At 50.0% G+C, this 19,632-nt stretch overlaps 1 protein-coding gene across 6 annotated transcripts in view; it reads left to right on the top strand.

The window, feature by feature from the left end:
• Hr3 (nuclear hormone receptor 3 ROR-beta) overlaps positions 1-19,632 on the top strand; it is a 152,901-nt gene that overhangs the window by 40,965 nt on the left and 92,304 nt on the right. For 3 of the 6 annotated variants that reach the window (XM_050177386.2, XM_050177385.2, XM_050177387.3), the window contains exon 2: positions 4,420-4,560. The exons of the other annotated variants lie outside the window; for them this stretch is intronic. In XM_050177386.2, the coding sequence (XP_050033343.1) occupies positions 4,420-4,560 (141 nt within the window). The remainder of the gene's footprint in view (positions 1-4,419; positions 4,561-19,632) is intronic. 6 annotated transcript variants of the gene reach the window in all.

Raw genomic sequence — 19,632 nt, 5'->3', positions numbered from 1 at the left:
GTCGTACTAAGCTGAATAATATTTCCGGAGAAGTTTGCTGTGCACAAATTGAAACAAATTTATATTTTTGCGATCCATTGGCATTTCGAAAAGAAATCCTCTTCTCCATACTTGCACAGAGGTGGTTTTAAATGATAAATCGGAATATTTGTAATGTGGCAGAACAGTACTTGCCGATGTTCACGACAGTCAGCCAGGTTTTCCCTCTCTAGACCATTTCATGCCTTCGTCGCATGTTGATAGCGACACCTGTCGTTATCTCTTGCAACAATGACGTTGCTAAACGCCCATGATTTGATTCATGTCTTTTATTATATTATAATTTTCTTTCTCACCTAATGAAGGAGGAGAAACAGACGGAAAGACAACTCATGGCCGTGGGGGCGGCACGAAATAAGCTACTGATATTATGCCTCCATAAAGAAGGTGGCGTCCTTAAGTTCCGAAAGAGAGTCGTTATTCAAATCTAAATCAATATCAACCGCAAGGCGTCGCCCGCAAGCGAGGCGTCAGTACGCGCTTGTAACAACATGCATGATCGTCTAGCTTTATATATATATATATACTTTAACGTATAGCCTGCACTCGTCCAGGCGACAGAATCAAAGCGAGCGAGGAGAGAGAGAGAGAGAGAATAGCGAAAAACGGCAGCTTGACTGAAGCCCGTTTAGAATACAGCTGGCCATTGTGGAGACTTCGTGCTATTCGGTAGCAGTCGTGTGTACATATAACATTGTACGAAGCCGGCACTGTATGATCCTTGCTCGTAGCCGGTATACGAGGGCACACATTGAAAATGGGCGCGCGAGCCTTGTGGCTTCATTAGGTGCTACTTTTCCACGTGGCGCGTGCCTCTCACTTGGACGTAGTTTACTTGATGCACACTGTAATTACTTGAATCTAAACATACCTCGCACTCATGTTTTCCTACCCATTATGCCGAAAAGTCAAAAGTCAGAAATGGTGCTTAGGTTGTGAGCTAATAAAACATCGGCATTAACGTATTTCCCATACTCTGTTGTCCTGGCTACAAAAGTGGGAAAGGGCGTGTGTGTGCTTAGATTCATTAGGATACTCGAGTTTTAGAAAATGCGGTATTAACGGAGCAATGGGACACGGCACGGTGAGGAAAGAGACGCGCATCTGGCTGTCTCCCACGAGTACATTTCTAGTAGCCCGTATCCACCTAGCACAGCCGCGATTTCTTTAATGGCTCGTGGCGCGAGCTGAAGAAGTGCTGCAGCATGGGGCACGAACTCGCGGCCACAGCTCGGTGCGTGGAAGGAGGCCCATCGCGACAGGCAGGCGCAACCGGTTCCGCGGAAGCCTTGCTCCCTCTCACGCCTGCCGACCGACCGAGCCACGCCGTGTGGCACTCGACCAACAGTCTTGATCTGCTCGTAGAGATTAGCTCATAGGCCAACTGCAACCACATTTTGGACCGCGTAAAATGACTAGTTTAACATAGTGCACGTATACAGGAGCATCCGTGCAAAATTTGACGTTTGAAATGCGAGTATTGAAGAGCCATGAAAAGCTCGCAAGAAAACGCCGTTTTCGATACCGAAATTAAAAGAAAAAGAGAAATGACGCCACCATTAGCGCTCCCCGGATGCGACTGTTGACCTAGAACGCGCGGCTTTTCGGCATGGCCTCCGAGATTGGGTGGCGTCCGCGGCTGCCCGCGGAGCGCTGCGAAAATCTCGGATGCGACGTGCCAGGACTTACGTCATAGCCGCAATCCAACAGGTACAGGCGTCGTCTGCTTCGGTGCTATTTAGAGGTTGCTAATAAGATAACCTATACAATCACCAGTCGTGCATGCCGCACGATATGTTTCAGCCGCATATACTACTCATACGTAACCAATTTAGTCAAACGAAATATTGATGCAGTTGGCCTTAATTATGTGTGATACACTCCTTCATGTTTATGACAATGGGAAGTAAGAGCACACTGATAAAGAACCTTTATTGCACTTGCGATTGGGAATAAACTACTTTTTGTGTCTTTCGATTTCGCGGAGAAACACGGTGTTTTTGTCCTAGCGAGAACGGTCTGGCGATGTTTGCCATCGAACTCCCTGTTGAAATTGAAATTGCGATTTAATAAGCGCTTTATGTGTGCACAGGTAGTTAAGCATGGGTATAAATGCATAAATGAAACATTAGCTCTCGTTAGCAATGAATGCATTCCTTGATGAGTTGACGTTCCTGAATTGCTTTGCAAAGAAAGTGTGTGGTCTTTTTGTTTCTGGCAAGGCAGCGTTTCCCAAACCTCCGGAGACTCCTCTGTCCGGTATGCAGCGCCAAGAGTGGCGCCAGTGCAGTGTCGACAGGGGGAAACCGCGGTCTTTTTCTCAGATTCTCGTTGGAATTCGCAACGATCCAATGTTGTGCATCGTACAGGTTGAATAAAAGGTCGAAACCAGTTGGTAGCAACTTGCTTCGGGAGGGTCCGTATCGATTGCGACTACAAACACAGATGCAACACGCGCAGCAACATGCGCTTTAACTGAGCACTGTTAAACGTGAAGAGCTGATGAACGGCGATTAGTGAAAAATGGCCAGTTAAAGGGCCATGAGAATTATACGACGAGCGCAAAACTCACTCCGAGCCATGAGCTAGAGCTACGGTATAGTAAAGAAACTGCAAAGTTCATGCTGTCCCGTGAACGCGCATCTAATCAGTACATTTAAACTTCGTTCGAGTAATAAAAAATACCGCTATATACGGGCAGCGCCTTAGCGATAAATTCGTGCTCAGCACATTGTGAGGTGTTGAAGTATGAGCATAATGCGGAGTGGACGGGCGCCGCGCGAATCCGAGTCGCCGTGAGTCTTTCTCGGCTCCCTTGAACAGTGGCGCATCGACTCGCTAGGCAAGGACGTCCGGTAGCTGTGAATTTCACGATGTCTTGTTGAAAAAGCTGCCCATTGTGCACTAGAGTGTCGATAAAGAATTATCGACTTTAGATGTTGATACTGTCTTTACGACTTACCAATCAAACTTGCCGGGTTCAGGGCTAAGGATAGTAGAACCAGGAAAAGATTAGGGATGTGTAATTTCAGCGAAACTTCGCGTCGCGCTCAGCCTGTGCACCGATCCGTGCATTCACGAAAACTGAAGATGTACGCTTAGCGCGCTATTGTATCATAGCAATGGATTGACCGTAAGACAAGTGCATCGTATACCATTAGCACAGTTAAGCAATAGCGTGTGATATGCCGGCAGACCGGGCAGTTGTGACGATTAACAACAAGCACGCTATACACCGTTCTTGCAATTATGCCAATTGATTCGAAGTGCTGTTCGTCCAGTTACCGAAAAATCCGTGGAAGAAAGACACGGTGCAAATTGTCACAAGCGTGGTCCTAAGGTAAGCAGGACTCCGCGAGGTACAGGTCTCGATGCCGCTGCTGCTTCCCGATTCTAGCTAAGGGCGCTACTTACCGACTGTCTCCCAATGCAACATGGCTGGTGCTGCTGCTGCTGCCGCAAAGTTTGTACCACGACGACACCTCCGGCTGGCGTCGAGATGCCGTAGACAGCAGACGAGTCTCTCAAGTCCGGCACATGTAAGCAAGCGTCCTGCATACTGAAGTTGCCGTACGTTTCCGCAGTCGTGACACAACTGCGCTGTTTATGAACAAGCGATCTCAAAGTCTAAACAACGAAATTTTTCTCCCCTGAGCAGGAGCATACGCTGCAAGAACTACATCGAGTACCGTGCGCAATATTTTTTTAGAATTTCACAGCTACGTCAGGTGCATGGAAGTACATGTTGCTGGGCTAGTCGGTTCATATTGTTGAGCAGACCATAATTATGATCGCCTTGGCGCAAACAAAAAAGGACGGAAGGGAGCAAGGTTCGGCCCTCGGGCCTGGTTTCGACTTCGTAGTAGAGCGTGAGTCTCTGCAGTGCAATGACACAGCGCTGCAGCAGCAGGGACGACGCGGCGAATACAACGAAAAGGACGGCACAAAGCGGGAGCAAGCCACCGCCTGACAAAAGAAAATGCGTATAAAAGGCAAAAGCGGCGTATAGCAAGTGTCGCATCGTTTTTGGAACTCGGGCGTACCGTAGGCTCCCGTTCTGTGCCGCCGCCCTTGTGTTCCTCGCTTCCCCTGCAGCGCAGCAGGCATTCTGTTGAACTAACCAACCTTAAGTAGAGCTCTCATCATTTGCAATGACACTCGTTGCCCAGTTATAAGGCTGCAGGCAACCCTGGTGCCGCCAAGCAAGTCCGAGCAAAAAAAAAGAAAAAAAGCAAAAGCGCGCTTGGCAGTTCATCCGAGCGAGTCCGTATGGTTAGGCTTGGGAAACGCTGCCGTATCGGTGTCGATCATCGCATTGCGTGTTGTGCCCACCGACGGCGCTAACCGGTTTTTCGGTGGGTGCCCTGTGTGTCTTTCTAGCGGGGACGGCCGTTTCGTCGTGCCGGTTCACGGACGACGACCGTGGTGGTGCCGCTGGTGGTGGTGTCGGTGGTGGTGGTGGTGGTGGTGGTGTCGGTGGTGGCGTTACCACCTGGGGGGAGTCGAGGAGATCACCCCCCAGTGAGTGCTGAGTCACGCTGCTGCTACTGCTCGACTCTGCTTTCGCTGCTTCTCGGCGCCCGGCTTTGTGTGGCGTGCACGTGTTTCATGCTCGTCCCCCCTTCCCTCCTGCTCCGCCTCTTTCACTGACTGGCTGCTAAAACAGTGACGTGCGCTACTTTGCATGCTTGCTTGTGGACTGTGCCTGGGAGCAAAAGTCCTCAGAAACCCGCGACCACCTCCCCCGACCCTCCGCACCAACCAGTCCAGCTTGGTTCCGCCGTCAAAATTGCGACGTCTGCGGCGCCTTCGCTTAAAAAAAACGGCGTCACATCTTTCACACGTAGAACTAAGCTAAGTTAGTCCTGGCTAAGAAAAGTCCTGTTCGACGGTTCGTCTTTGACGTGAATTACTTCACGATAAAAAAGGGAGAATTCAGGGACTGAACCAAATATGTTCACCTCCTTTATTAGCACGTAGGTCAGTGCCGTTTGTAAATGTGCACGAAGTCATTCAACTTCGCACTCGGCGTGAGCAGACAGAACGCGCTAACGGTCTTAATTGTCAAACAAGCAGTACCATATTGTGATAGTCTCGATTTAATAATATCAGGCCTACTTTACGGGAACAACTACACGCCGCCGTGATGCTTAATGTTGTTGTGATCCTGCCTAAGAGGAGGTCAGAAGCACGAGCCGTGGTGGTTAGCCATCAGAACTTAATGACGTCAGCACCAAAGCTGGGCGGTCTCTCGCACTCTCTTGCCGTGCATGTGTGCATGTCACGACTGTGTCTGTTCCGTTCACGTGTACGATTGCTTGCTGGAAGCGACTGCCTGCATTCGTCGATGCATGGACCGTTTGTTTGTTTCACCGACTGCATATATGAGCGTTTGATCAGTCTTGAAGCATCACATGTGCTAGCTGTGTTTCCCTTTTGTGTGCAGGCCCTTTTATTCTCGGTATGAGTTGACAGTGCGCACGCGAGCCGTCCTCGGAGGCGTTACTGGTGGTCAGCATCGAGCCTGGCACGCTGGTAAAACACTGTCCGCAGACAGATAGCATTGAGAAAACTGCAGCGCGACATGAGTGAAATTAACACCGCAATGTGACGCTCACGCTCAGGGGTTTTTTCAAAGCACCTTGTCACCCAAGGTGAACGGATGTTGCATTTGGATTTGTGAGCGTCCTCGAGCAAGAAATCATGCAGGTGCATAGCTCAGTTAATGTGCGTCACGTAATTCTGATGTTCGTGTATGGGTTCCAGGTATCAGAAAACCATGATATACGCACCCATAGCTAAAAGGGAAAAGACGTGATGAACTTACGCACGTATAACTTAAGAAAGAAAGAGAAATCATGTTTCTCGAATAATAAGCGTGTCATAATCGAAATTTTTACGATCACTCTTTTATAATGCAGTGGTGTTGACCGTGTCTGTGGGAATTGGCAGTCTATAGACAGCAAGCGAGGCGGGCAATCATTAGCGTTCTTGCTTATTTTGTTTTGTCCTCTTCATGATGCACTGATGCGAGGACCGGTAGACTGCACTGGTTCGACACAAACGGCGGGGGGGGGGCGTGTTGAAAACTGACGCTATTGTGCTTATACTCTGCAATCCCGCCCCCTTTTCTTCTGTTAGGTTCACCGCAGCTCAACGTCAAGGTAAATTTCCATTTCTATATAATATAAGCTTTCTTTCAGATGCCATTGGCCAAGGACTGTTATATAGGCGATGGAAATCACATGTTTATTACTCTATTGAACTTAATCATTCCGAATACGGGCATTAAATGAGGACTTGGGTTCCACCCAAAAAAGAAAAAAAAAGGCGACTCGAACAGCATACTGAAAGCACAGGCGAGCGCAAAGAGCATAGTTTACAAATCATTATATCGCAATCATAAAATATACGATGCAAAAACACTGGAGAAAAAAAAAATGAAACTCGTGCTACTGCATGCGTTAGTTTTAAGATTGCCTACGAAGCAGCTTTCCTGCAAGCCAGGTCGAAAAGGAAGATAGAACAACACCCGCAGGACGCAACCACTTCGCACGCGTTACAATGACCAGGGTAACTAACGGTGCCGGTTGTGCGACCTGGAGTGGTGGCTCACGCGGGTGGGTTCTTAAACTGGCGCTCATCCGTTACGCTGCTCGTGTGTATCGTAAATCTCGCGTATGCATTTCGTAAAGGACACGTATAGCACTAAATCCTTGCGTCTGCCCTCTATAGGCTCTGGGATGACGAATAGTTTATGAGGTGTAATGCGTATGCAACGGCGTGTAAAACTACCTGCAGAAGTTGTTCTCCTGTGCCTACGCTATGTATGCGTGCGCGAAGATTCATCGAAGCCATTGATAGGCCACGACGATCCGAAGGCTGCGGTATGAAGCACGCGCCGAACATCTGTCCGTATTAGCGCTATATGTATTGACTATTCGGTAGAGAAAAAATAATTCTTAAGGCTGTTTCATTTCTAAACCAAATTAGGTAAATGCGGAAACTGCAGTTACCACTGCTTGCGAGGTGTAGTGCATTATTCACGCAAACCACCAGCGTTGGGTGGCAGCAAGATGACGCCGCTGTGTTGAGTGACACATGCTAAGGAGAGCAGCGTGACCCATATTCGTCATCGTTGTGATCCGTCGGCCAGGTACACACGACTTCCTAACAAGACACTGCTTCAAGGCGGCATACGGTATCTAAACTTGCTTACGTATAGTATCGCAGTGCGCATCACCTACTTCGTCTGTGCATCCGTGCTTAGTCGGATTCGACGGTAGTGTCTATATTGAGTCCATCTTTAGTAAAGATGACCAACCTGCTGCATGACTTGCGATATCGAAATGTCAGCGCTGAAATCGCCCGCTATCATCGTTGGTGGGATACAGGAGGTGTTTTTTGCCTAATATGGGGACCCGGGAGCAGCTTTTTGCCCAAAGGCCTGCCGAACTTGTCAAGTAAAGGCAGGTTTGTCTATAGTTACAAAACGCAAAAGGTAAAAGAGTGCCCATGCCATTTACCACGAGCCAGTGTATGTACAGACAACACTTACGCGACACCTCATCGTCGTCCTGTGCCGAACATTGGATGTTTTCCCTTTAGGCTCTCTAGCGGTTCTATAGTGGATTGGATATCTCATGGAACCACCTGCTCTCTCAAACTCTCAATCGCTTGTGCGTTAACCTTCGAACACGTTCTTTCTATTCTTCTGTAGCTCTTAAGAGCTGTATTTATGATTTTTGGTTTCATCTTTAACATACCTTTTCTCTCTATTCGGTTATTTTGCCACCCCGGTGTCCCTTCACCTTCTTTGCATTATTTTTTGTTCCGGTGGTGCCGTGGTGATACCAACGCGAGGAATGACACTGCGCTTCAAGACATCGCATGTCACGACCTCAACGGCGGCAGAACTAACGGCCCTGCGTCGAGCGCTGGAATTCATTGAATCTGAAAGAGCTAGAAAAAGGGCTGTGTTCTGTGATTCAAAACCGGCATTACAGTGCACGCAGTCAGTTCTCCGACACGGATGCCATGACCAACTGACATACGAAATCGCGAAACTTTACCATCATGTCCAACAAAAAGGTCACGAGGTCGTTTTTCAATGGGTACCTGGCCATTGTGGAATCAGTGGCAATGATTCCGCCGATAACGCTGCTCGCACAGCACATCAGGAAGAGCAGAGCGTTCCAATTCCGCTTTCGAGGACAGACGCCGCTAGGCAGCTTCGATACCTGGCACGCAGTCTCACACTGACCGAGTGGAACTCGCCAAACTTACGACTCACACGACTGCATCGACTAAACCCCTCCCTGCAACTCCGGCCTCCACTCGGACTTCCTCGACGTGAAGCTACGCTTCTCTGTCGCCTTTGGTTAGGAGTTGCCTTCACAAAGGCATACTCTACATTAATTGGAGAGACTGACAGTGGAGCATGCGAGGTCTGTGGCACTGAAGAAAACATCGACCACCTGCTGTGCCACTGTCCACGATACACCCCTGAGAGACAAGAACTTGCCAAAGCTTTTCATAAACTGGACAATCGGCCGCTTTCTGTGCAGGTGCTGCTGGAACACCGCCCCCATCGCCCGTCGGCCCATAAAGCGGTGAAGGCACTTTTGTGCTTCTTAAGGACGACGGGCTTGCGCGACCAACTGTGACTATTAATGCAATTTCTGTAAGGCCACACATGTCAGCGAACTCACTGCAATTTCCTTCTTTCCTTCCCTCCTCTCTCTCCCTGTTATCTTTGTTCTCCCCCTTTCCCTTTCCCCCGGTGTAGGGTAGCCAACCGGACATGATTCTGGTTAACCTCCCTGCCTTCTTCTTATCTCTTTTCCTCCCTCCTCCTTGCATTATTTTGTTTTTAAATGAGCTACGACGGGGCACGACCTAGTGGTTTGGCTGCTGACTTTCCGACCTACATTACATGGATTTAAATCCCGTGATTGCAGTGAGTCGAAACTAGCTAGACGGCGTCGTTACGCTTGGAGGTTGGTCTGTCGATGTGACAGTGACTTAGTTGGAGCTCCAAAGCGTACTACTTATATGACTACATCATACTTAGAAATCGGCTACAGCATGAGTGGCGCGTCGCACTACTATGTAATGGTGTTCTGATCAGTGTCTTTCTTTTTGCGTTTAAATGTGCGCTAATGGCAAGTACATAACGGGACCGGCTATTGTAGACTACAGGTTCTGTAGAACGCAAGAGAACAAGGAATCTTTCTATAATCTTTACATGGCAGCCTTCAATTAGGAAATGTAACGTTAATCGCTATGCGTGAGCAATTTAGTTTCTGGTTGTTTGCCTATTTTTTAGGGCGCCACCAGATGCAGAAAGTTTTGACCCGGTCAGTCAGTCAGTCAAGAACTTTATTGTAGTCCTGAGGAGTTTCAATCCGTTGGAGATACCACGCGGGGAACTCCTCCGGCAGAAACCGTAGGCGACGCCCAAGTCGGGACGGGAACGTGGTGACGCTCCGCTAGTTCTTGGGCCCTCTGGACGGCCTTGAGTTGGAGTTTGAGGTCCGGGCTTTTGAGGGCTTCTTCCCATTCGGGCTCACTGGAGAGAGGGCCCTTTGGTAACGCGGTACGTTGCCATAGCATGTGCGAGAGTGAGCAATAAAGTTCTGGGCAGTCTGGGCAATTTGCCGGGATTTCTGAGTTATAGTGACTTAGTAGGCCTCGTGACGGATACGAGTCCGTTTGTAGCATTCGAAACCGCCTGCGCGCGTTCGAGTTTGGCGTGTGGGAGCGGGAATTTGGTTCTACCTTTCCGATAGCGGGAGGTGATTTCTTGGTAAGTGAGCAGCGGGTGAGAGCACCGGACAAAACTTATATTGCGCAGAATTGCCTTCTGGATATTTTTTACCTTCCAGTTTTCGCGGCAGCCGTATTTTGGTAGGGGCGAAGTGCACTAACGCTCGTCAGGTGTAGGTGCGCGTCGAAGAACGCCAGTTTGTGAAAATAATACGCAGCCGCCCACTGCGGCGTGCATTGAAAGCCTGCGAGTTTCATTCATTTCTGACTTCTACCTTTGCAGCTTTGAGGCGCGTCACTCGAGGCGACACTGCGTTGCTACCGCATTCGGCGAACTCGCGCGCCGAACCTCCTGCCTTCCAGGCGCAGCCGATCGCCGAGGCGCGCGACATTCCTTTGACGGTGGTTGCGCGGTGTGCCCTCCCCACAGCGCCTCGATGATGGCCGCAGTCGAAGTGCGCGTGATCGGCCGCGCAAGGAGCGCCGTTTGTTCGGGGCACAGCGACGCACCCTTCTTCGCCGTCGTGGCGCGAGCTTCTCGTGTATGGGCGCCCGAGGCGCGCGTTGAGCGAGGCCCCAGTGGCACACCGCATTAACCCACATCCGAGCGTCATTACGGGCCGGAAAAAAGCAACACCTGTGGCAAGGGCGACGCCGCAGCGAGCCCCCGTCAGTCCATTGTGCGCTCTGCCTCCAGCATTCTACGCGCCAGGAATCTTCCATCCTACCCTTGCCAGCCTTCTTTTATTTTCCGCGGCCGCTTCTCGGACGGTCCCTTTGTCCGCCCCCTTTCCTACGAGCGTCGTCGGCGTCGTCAGCTTACTCGGTTCATTGCGCTGTTATGCGGGCCCGTTCTGTCTCTTTTACTCGCTTCCCGTCCTCGCTGTTTGTCGGTTATCCCGGTGCCGTTTCTCTGTTCTCGTGGCGCGTATAATTTTTTTTCTCCTCTTTATTTATTTACGCTTGAAACTCGCGTCTTAAGAATACCAGTCTTCTGTCTCTCTCTCTCTCTCTCTCTCTTAGTTTCATTTCGCTGTGAATGAAGGCATGTTTTCTTTCGAAGCCATCGCCGTTCATCTGCGCCCTAGTGGGCCGTTCTTTCCCGCATTCTCGAGGTTAATGTGGAGACGCCTGGTCGCTCTCATCAAGACGAGATATTTGCTTTCGTTCGTCGCCTCTGTTAAAGGAAGGCGCCACGTGGCAGCGAAGCCTTAATGTGCCATTGCGTCCCCATGTGTCAGCCAGTGCAGAGACACTTCTATTGACTTCCAGAGTGGCTTCCAAAATGAGCGCTAGAGCTTAATATGCATGGTTACAGTTGTGCGTTGCATTCAGATGCCTGTTTCGCTGCGTCCAATTGTGGCGCAGTTCCAAACAATACTCAGTTCCGCCTATTGAAGCTTATACTTGCACCGGGAAGGCGATCGAAACACTTTGTCACTTGGATTTATTGATAATTCTTTTCAGTTGTGCGCAAGTCTACGTTTCGCAGTCGCGATGAAAGAAATTGGTATTCCGTTAGCATGAAACGCTAAGCAGCGCCCCCTAAAAATTCCAACTTGGTCACGTTTTTTGTATTTGATGAGACACTAAAAAACAACGCTAATTCTGTTTAAACTGCCCGAGGTCGAAAGATCTATCTTCTTTTTTATGTCGCGTACATGCTGGTTGCTAGCAAGGAGAATGGGCGTCAAACGTAAATATGGTGAATTTCGCAGCTTTCGTAGGCCAGTGACGTTACAAATTTCAAATTGTTTTCACGCGTATTTGCGCGGCTTGCTACGAGGAGTCTTTCTTCGGGCGCCTAGTAATCCTCTCAGAATTTATGACGTCACGGAGAGCTAGCTGCTCGTGCTGGAAGCTAGTCGGCCACCCGTCTCGAGTCTTTCTGGATCATTGAGCCTCCTCTCGTGGTGAGCGTAGGCGCACTGCTTTTGCAGAATCCTTGTTTACTAACACGGCTAAGATTTCCCTTTAAATTACCCTCGTACAATTGTGACTCGATCGCGTCGCCAGCCGCGCTCGCAACGTGCGGCATCTCGACAGGCTTCTGGAGACGTGTGCGCCGAGGATGCCACGCCACCCGAACGCTGCCGGCGTTAGTACCGCCCCTTGTCGCTACACCAGATGTACTGCGCGTGCCTTTGTGACTGCCTCTCTCTCGCGCACGAAGAAGCCCGTTCGTGCTGGCCGGCCCGCAGCCCAGAGGGGGGCGAGGAGGAATCTCGGCCGCCAGCTGAGCCGACACGCAGTGGGTCAAGCGCTTCCCGCATTCGCGTCATGCGTTGCGCTGGCGGGAGAGGGGTGCTGCCCGATCCGGTCACGTGGGCCCGATGCGGTCATCGTGCGCGCTTTACTTCCGCGTGGAAAGGGAACAGGGCCGAGGCGGAAGTGAGCGACGCTCCACTGCCGCTCTTTTGCGATGCTCTTTTCCTTTTGGCTTGCATGTTCATCAACGCGTTCGCCATTTGTGTTATTTTCTCGGTATACCTTACTCGACCGTCTTTTTCTTCGCTTGCTTCTTCATTTATTTCTTGGAAATCGTTGTGGAGCGTTTTCCTAGCGCTGGCATTGCCGGTCCTTGCTTTTCTTTTGCTTTTCCCGGCTGTTTTGATGGTCGTTTTTTCCTTCTTCGTTGTCTGTTCCGGGCCGGTTGTTCTGCTTCTTGTGGGTACTTCCGCGTGCTCCCGGTTGCCTGACACACTTCTGAGACGCTCGTTTATTCTCCCGGTTACGTGACTCCCCTTAAGTCGGCCCCCGAGGAGTCTTTCAATGGACTGGCCCAGCGTCGAGAGCCGCGCTGCTCTCTCGCTGTGGTCGGGGAATTCTTCCTTCTTTCTTTTCTGCTATTTATGTTTGTTCCTTTCGAATATGGCGGCAGTCGTATTCTTCCTGTCGTTTAATTACGTTTTCAAATGACATATTAATTATTCACAATAGACTGCAATTTCTCGTTAGTTGACGTGAACAGCTCCAGTGGTAATCTCTGCTCAAGTCTCGATTGCTCCTACGCAGCAAGGTTTCGTAACACTGGAGCCTTCCCTTACTTGCGCAGATTTGCGGGGTTACCGATGGTATTTATTTTTGTTGGTCGCCCTAAATGCTTCCTGTTTTAGTTGCTACAAACCTAGAAGCCATTCGACATTTCCGGGATCAGTATATCGCGTTCGGCACTGCGTGTATACTGCGCGTGTGTATAATCAAGAGTTGCACATTAAAAGGCGTAGAGAGAGAGAAGCGTGCACTAGAAAAACATACGTTTGGGTGCCCTGCTTAGGTTTCAAAGAAGAAGCACAGCTGGGCAAGACGTGATATGTGGCGTTCATCACATGACCCGTGATTTAACAATGTGCCGCCCCTTTCACTGGGCACCATACAAAGCAAAACACTCAGATGTGTGTGTGTGTGTGTGTGTGGTGGGGTGGAGGGACGGGGGACGAACGAGATGAAGTGATGAGGTTCGAAGCTTGGTGTGTGGTCACTGTTGACGAAACAAAGGCGCATTTAGGGAGGCCCAAAAGAAGCGTTCCTACTGTAATGGTGGACTTGTATAGCAAGTTCAAAGCTCTAAAGAAAGAGGCACAGCCGGCGTCAAATTTCTACGCATCGCGGTAAATTTGCGATATTAAATAGTAACACCGTAGAAAATTATGTCGCTCGCATTAAAGTCCTGAAATGCGAATGCGTGGCTGCATGCCCAGGATGCCCAAATGTTCAGCATTTTTTTTTTCAGATCCTGAGCTCTGCAAACTTTTTAGACCGACCGTGCACCACTTTTTCTAAGTGGACGAATTTGGTAGAAAATTCTGGACGAACGGTCCAAAATTGGCAATAGGCATAGCTTAGGGTGTCTATGCAGCGGTTAGCATACCGCACTGACGACACTTGCATGCGGAAAACTTGTACTGCGTGTTCATTCTCACCTCAAGAGATAAAAATACGTGCAGTAACATGGTACGTAGGAAAGTCGCCGAATTGAAATCAGCGCCGGCAATTTTGACCATTTAAGCAGTTTCGGAACTGAAGTGTATGCTGTCTGCGTGAATCGTTTGCTGAGCGCGAGCGACTGAACTTTTCTAGATTTTCGAAAAAGGTACACTGAACTTTTTTAGACTTATGGTATAACCCTCTCGGCATTTCTTCGGCAGAAGAAACACTAAGGGGAGAAAATGATAGCGGAACTTCCCGCGTTTAACACGGCACTCAGGTCACGCGGCGCTAACGACGTCAGAGTGGCGTCCTGAAGTTTGTCGTGCTTTTGCTCATTAGAATGCGAAACATCATTTCATATCTATACCGTTTAAAAGCAGGGAAAAAGAGAAACAGGGAACTGAGAGGCGGAAGTAAGGACTCCCTGCCGCCACGTCATTCCACTACCGGCGGCGGAAATAATTTAGTTACACTTCCATTTCCTTTGTCACTTGTTAAAGGGGCATTGACGCAAAATATTTTCATTGTTTGTTTATTTAATTGATAACTGCGAACCTACAAATTAAGGCATCAAACCTCAGTTCAACAGTGCAAGGAATAGTTGGTAAATCACCATTATTCTGGCCACGATAATATGCGCCAAAATGGCATTGCAGCTCCGTGCGTTAAGCAGCACCTTGCTGGTCATACCTCACGGAAACCAGATTTCGTGGCAGCGTTGTGGCGGCTACCGGTGGCAAAACACACACACACACACACACACACACACACACACACACACACACACACACACACACACACACACACACACACACACACACACACACACACACACACACACACACACACACACACACACACACACACACACACACACACACACACATACACACACACACACACACACACACACACATATATATATATATATATATATATATATATATATATATATATATATATATATATATATATATATATATATATATATATGCCTATTTTGCAGGATTTGTCAAGGATAGACACCCACCCCGAATGGCCCTAGAATTGGAGATGCCGTATATAAGAACTGTAAGAAAAAAAGAAATACGCAGAGTTGCATATCATTCGTTATGGCATGAGGAATAATGTGTGCTTTAGAGAAACACACGAGCTGATACTATATGTAAGTACTACAGGAAAGAAGCTTTTCACTTGACATGAAGGAAGAGCGCTTGGCGTTCTCAGACCGACGCGGTATCAGAATTACGCTGCATCAGGCAAATCGGCACTCCAGCGCTAAACGGGCGAACCCATGTACCCGCCACCACCGCTGTCGCAGCATCAAACTGAGTTTGCACATTGTTGCGTGGTCGACGCACAAACGATGCTTACTGGGGTCCCCTCGGAAGAGCTTTGCAGCGCTTGTAATTAGGCCTAGCTCAAGCATATCACTGCGTTCGTGGCTGGATTTGTATCTCCAAGAGCGGTGAATGCCCAAGTATAACGAAAGCTGTAGTTTGCGCATACAGATCGTTCTGACTAGCCGCGATGACCGTGTAGCCCAGCGTTTTTAAACAGCGTCGCCAGCGCCGAGCGTCAATGTTCGCGGCGTCTTTCTTTCCCGGAGCGTGCGATGGCAGATCAGCGCACGATGGAAGCGCGCCAGCGCTCGGGCGCACCTCCTCGCGTCAGAGGGCGAGGAGGGAGACACAGTTACCGCATAACGGTGCAACGTGACGTAACCAGATGCGGAGGCGCTCGTGCGACCGAAGCAGCCTCGTCAAGGACGCCGGCGGGGTGTTCTCTCCTTTCCTCCTCTCCGACGCCAAGGAGCGCGCCCTTCCTCGTGGGGCAAGCAGGCTTCGAGACCGCAAGGCGAAGCGGCCCGTCCAGTTGCCGCAAGCGCCGGCGGAAAGCTTTGCTGTTGTGCACGCATGCCTCCGCGCCAATCAAACTTGTTGCGTGCAGCTCGAAAAATAGCTGGCAAAATGACTAGATTTCCGCAATTATGTGTGCTACATTTATGTTACTACAGCCACGTCCAGTTCCCGTTGGGGTACAGTATACGTAGCGTCTTGTGCCCAACCACGTCTCGCACGTAACTTAGTTTCGTTCTTGCTGTGCTGTTCTCGTCCTTGCTATACGCTACTCTTTTAATAAGCATCAGCATGACCGACACGACAAACACTCTGCACTCGTTAACCTAGCTAGATTCTGTAATGCAAGTTGATGCAGCAAGAATGCTGCCTCCTGACAGCACTGACTGCTGTCATCGCACACGAGAGAACGACGCACAAATCACGACTTAGCGACAAAATACAAGTCATGCATAAAACAAGCTTCTTCATCGTTTCCTGGTGCGTGGAGTTATGAAATCGGGAGAACAGCGCAAATTTAGCAAGCTTTCGTAAGGTATATGCTATGATATGACGAAGCTTAGTAGGACCTTCCCGAAAATAAACGAGACTGACGACCATGATAATGTATAAGAACGCTTATTGGCAAACTATTCAAGCGCTGTTATAGTCTAGCTAACAGCGACCTAGCCATTCTGCGCAAGAGCGTGTGCGCTGTCGTTTTAGTGAGGAGGTGTCACGCGCGTGCACTGCACCTCAGCGATTTTCTTCGGTGGCATAGCACAATATCAGCTCTCGTTGCGGCAAACAGCGCGACTGAAGAACAGAAAGAGATTACTGATTATACGCCACGAAAGCGACTACAGCGCAGAACTTCCAACAACGAGGGCAGACGAAGCGTCGATCGCGTCATCTGTACTGTACGTCGTCTGCTTCTACACTATAGTCGGTATTATGATGGATTGCCTGCTAGCGCGTTACTTAGCCTCGTACGGCACAAAGTCCGAGTTCTTCCAGAGCGTAAGAAATAATTTACCGCTTGTTGCGTCCATTTAAAGATGCGCGCGAAGTGCTGTGAAACTTCGAACGTCAAACATGTGGGGATCCCTAAGACCCCACAAACAGCAGGCCGGTTCTGTCACGGAAATCAAATGTGGGGGTCATGCGATACAACCAGAGCCATTTCACTAGAGTGTACGTACATAATCGTTCTTTTTTTTTTCTTTTCTTTTAGGTAATCGAGCTTTCTTCCAACCTCAGTTCTCCGTGTAGGCTTTTGAGATGCGATGCCAGTACATTACGGGATGGGAAACGAGATGAAGGCGACTCGTTTCCCTGCCCGATAGCACCGGTGTTGCATCGCCAAGCAAGTCTCGGGCAGTGTGTTGGCAGGCTTTTGAGGTTTCTTCAGCGCCGTTCGAGAAACGCTCAGCGGCGGCAGCGAAGGCCCGCTTGCGCAGCACGCGCGAACTGCGGCGTTTTTTGCCAGCGGGTTCGCTCGGCTGTTCCGAACGCGCGTGCTGCGTTGTACCTCGCGTGCGCGCTGCCAGAGCGCGTGCAGGCGTCAAAGCCGACAGGGGACGTTGCCGCTGTCGCTGCCGGAAGTCGGAGCCGTGGCGGCGTGTCGCCGCCGTCTCGAAACGAGCCGCCCTCCTCCGACGGGATTTTGTTGCTTTTCTTTTTGTCGAACCGTATTTAACCACTTATCATATCCTAAACGCGTTGTGGGGCTAGGCGGCCATTGTTGTCGTGCTCAGTGACAAGCGGAAACAAGCGCGGAAATTACGCGAACACAAGTCGCGCCGCCTCTTTTGGCGGCGAGCTATAGCTCTGAGAACGCTTCCTGCGATCGGCGCCTGTTTGTGTACACCGACCGTCCTTGCTTATCGTCCGGTGGCTGTTCCACAGCGCGTTGTCGCTGTATTGGCGCTGCCCCGTGGAGAGAAATGATCGACCGCCGACGTCGTGACGGGCGGTCCCCGTTGCTCCGGCCCCCTTTCCCCCGTCGGCTTTCCGAGCTCGTCGTGCTCCTTTCTGCGCTGCCGAAGACGTGAAAAGGCGCGGATGAGAGAAGCTAACGCGACACGGGCCGCGTGCCGAGAGCGCGCGCTGACCTGGTTTGGCGTCGCAGGCGCCACACACGGCAGGCTGGCCATCCGTCGCTGCCGGCAGGACAGGCCGCCCGCTTGCCGGAAGAACGCGGACGGAGCCCGTTGAGCGTCTCGGCCGTCCACTTGGCGGCCACCGACGAGAGGCGGCAGTTCTGCCGGCTGCACGGGAGCGTAGCGCCGGTGTCCGGAGCTTTCTTGCGAGTGCTTGAACAGCAGCTGCGCGCGTGTCGAAGAGCACCCGGCAGCCGGACGCACACCGCCGGAGAAACGAGGTATCCGGTGCCGAGGGAGCCGCGAAAGGAGAGGCGAGCGAGCAGCGATATGGGTGCCAACTATGGACAGGGAGAAAGAGAAGTGCTTCAATGGGAGCTGCAGAGGTTAGCCTGGATCCAAACGTGACGTTATGCGACCCGGGATGATCAGGGTGAAAGGCGAAGTGGCAATGCAAAAAAATCAACTAAAAGAATAAATGGGGATTTCGCCTGATTTTCATAATTTCTTTTAGAAATCTTATTTTGCCCAGCCAGGCTGCTTTGGTCGTACTTTACTACTTACCCGTTAATTTTGGCGTTTTGGCCCAGGGGCGTAGTAAAAGGGGGGGGGGGGGGTGTCATATATGTCTGAAGACCCCTCTCTTTCCGTCGGCTTGAGTGGACGTAAATGGTAAAGAATGCTGCGGTAACCAGCAGACCGAGCTCCTGTATCCGATGTACCAGATGTGTAGTGCCGCAGAATTGTAGGCTGCAGCTTCGTCAACATCCTACTAACAATTGCACGAATGTACGTGCTAAACAAATCAATTCGCTAAGTGATCGCTAAACTACTTGCCTTTCACAGAACGTTTCATGAGCGGGGCGCTCGTGCGGTGTACTCGTGCTAGGAGCGCGCATCGCCAAACGTACAGTCTGGCGATGCGGCTCTTGGGTCCCTCTTCCATTCACTCAAAGCTGTATTAAAATAGCATATCTTAAATAACTGCTTAATTATCAACTATAGAGGAAACATTGCTATTCGGCAATTGGGGACCCAATGTCACATTATTAACTAAAGAAAAACGTCTGTAAACAAAATGGTATCGGGTGCTAGAACCTGCAGTATACTTTGGCAATGCGGGTGGTACAGTATGGCAGTACCGAAAGTAATATGAAATATTGCACGAGTGACGTCGATTTCTCCATCCTCTCCATTGCGAGTGCAGACCAACAGTAGCGCATGCTTTCGCTGGCATGGGCTTCATCGCTGCCTTCTTCTTCTTCTATTTTTCTTTTTTTTATGGTGACACCAAAAATCTACACGAAGCGTGCTCGGTTTCGTTCCCAACCTTGTGGCGGTACCGCAGCTCGTATGACCGCGTTTGTCAGTAGCAGCAAATAAACAAAAAAGGCTTTATTTATCAGATAAACAGACGTCGTAATTGTCATAGCATTGACGCCCGCGCAACACGGAAGCAGGTGCCGCTTTCTAATAGGGCGGGGAGATCAGCGTCACTGACGCGCTGTGTAATGTTCGTTTGAGTTTAGGGCTGCCCACAGCCAAAATACTGCACGCCGTGGTACCTACAACGGTTTTTGTGGAATTGCTGTTGGGCAACGTATCCCTGTCGGGCTTCAGTATTGCAAATGCAACGTTGTCTCTAAAATCGCTCATGAAATCTTTATTAAAATATTTTAGTTACTTGTAATCTACATTTTCTACGCTGCCGCATCTGTATTGGCTGCCAAGCCTTACTTACAATGTGACAGCAGATGTGAAAATGTGCTTATGACAAGTTGTCAGTACAGCATTTGTGTTATTTGGTGCAGAAAATAAAACAGCGTGTATACCTGCTACATTCGCGATCTCAGGGAACGAAAGCGAAGGAGGGGGCGACATGCGCGGTATGCAAGGTGGCTGTGCTGGTGCTAAAGCACCAGCACAGCCGGAAATTTTTGACATCCTCCCCTTCC

Source organism: Dermacentor andersoni, chromosome 5 (assembly GCF_023375885.2).
Source record: "Dermacentor andersoni chromosome 5, qqDerAnde1_hic_scaffold, whole genome shotgun sequence".
NCBI classification, from domain to species: domain Eukaryota; kingdom Metazoa; phylum Arthropoda; class Arachnida; order Ixodida; family Ixodidae; genus Dermacentor; species Dermacentor andersoni.
The sequence above is the reverse complement of the archived record's forward strand: the minus strand, read 5'-3'. Positions and strand labels throughout refer to the sequence as shown.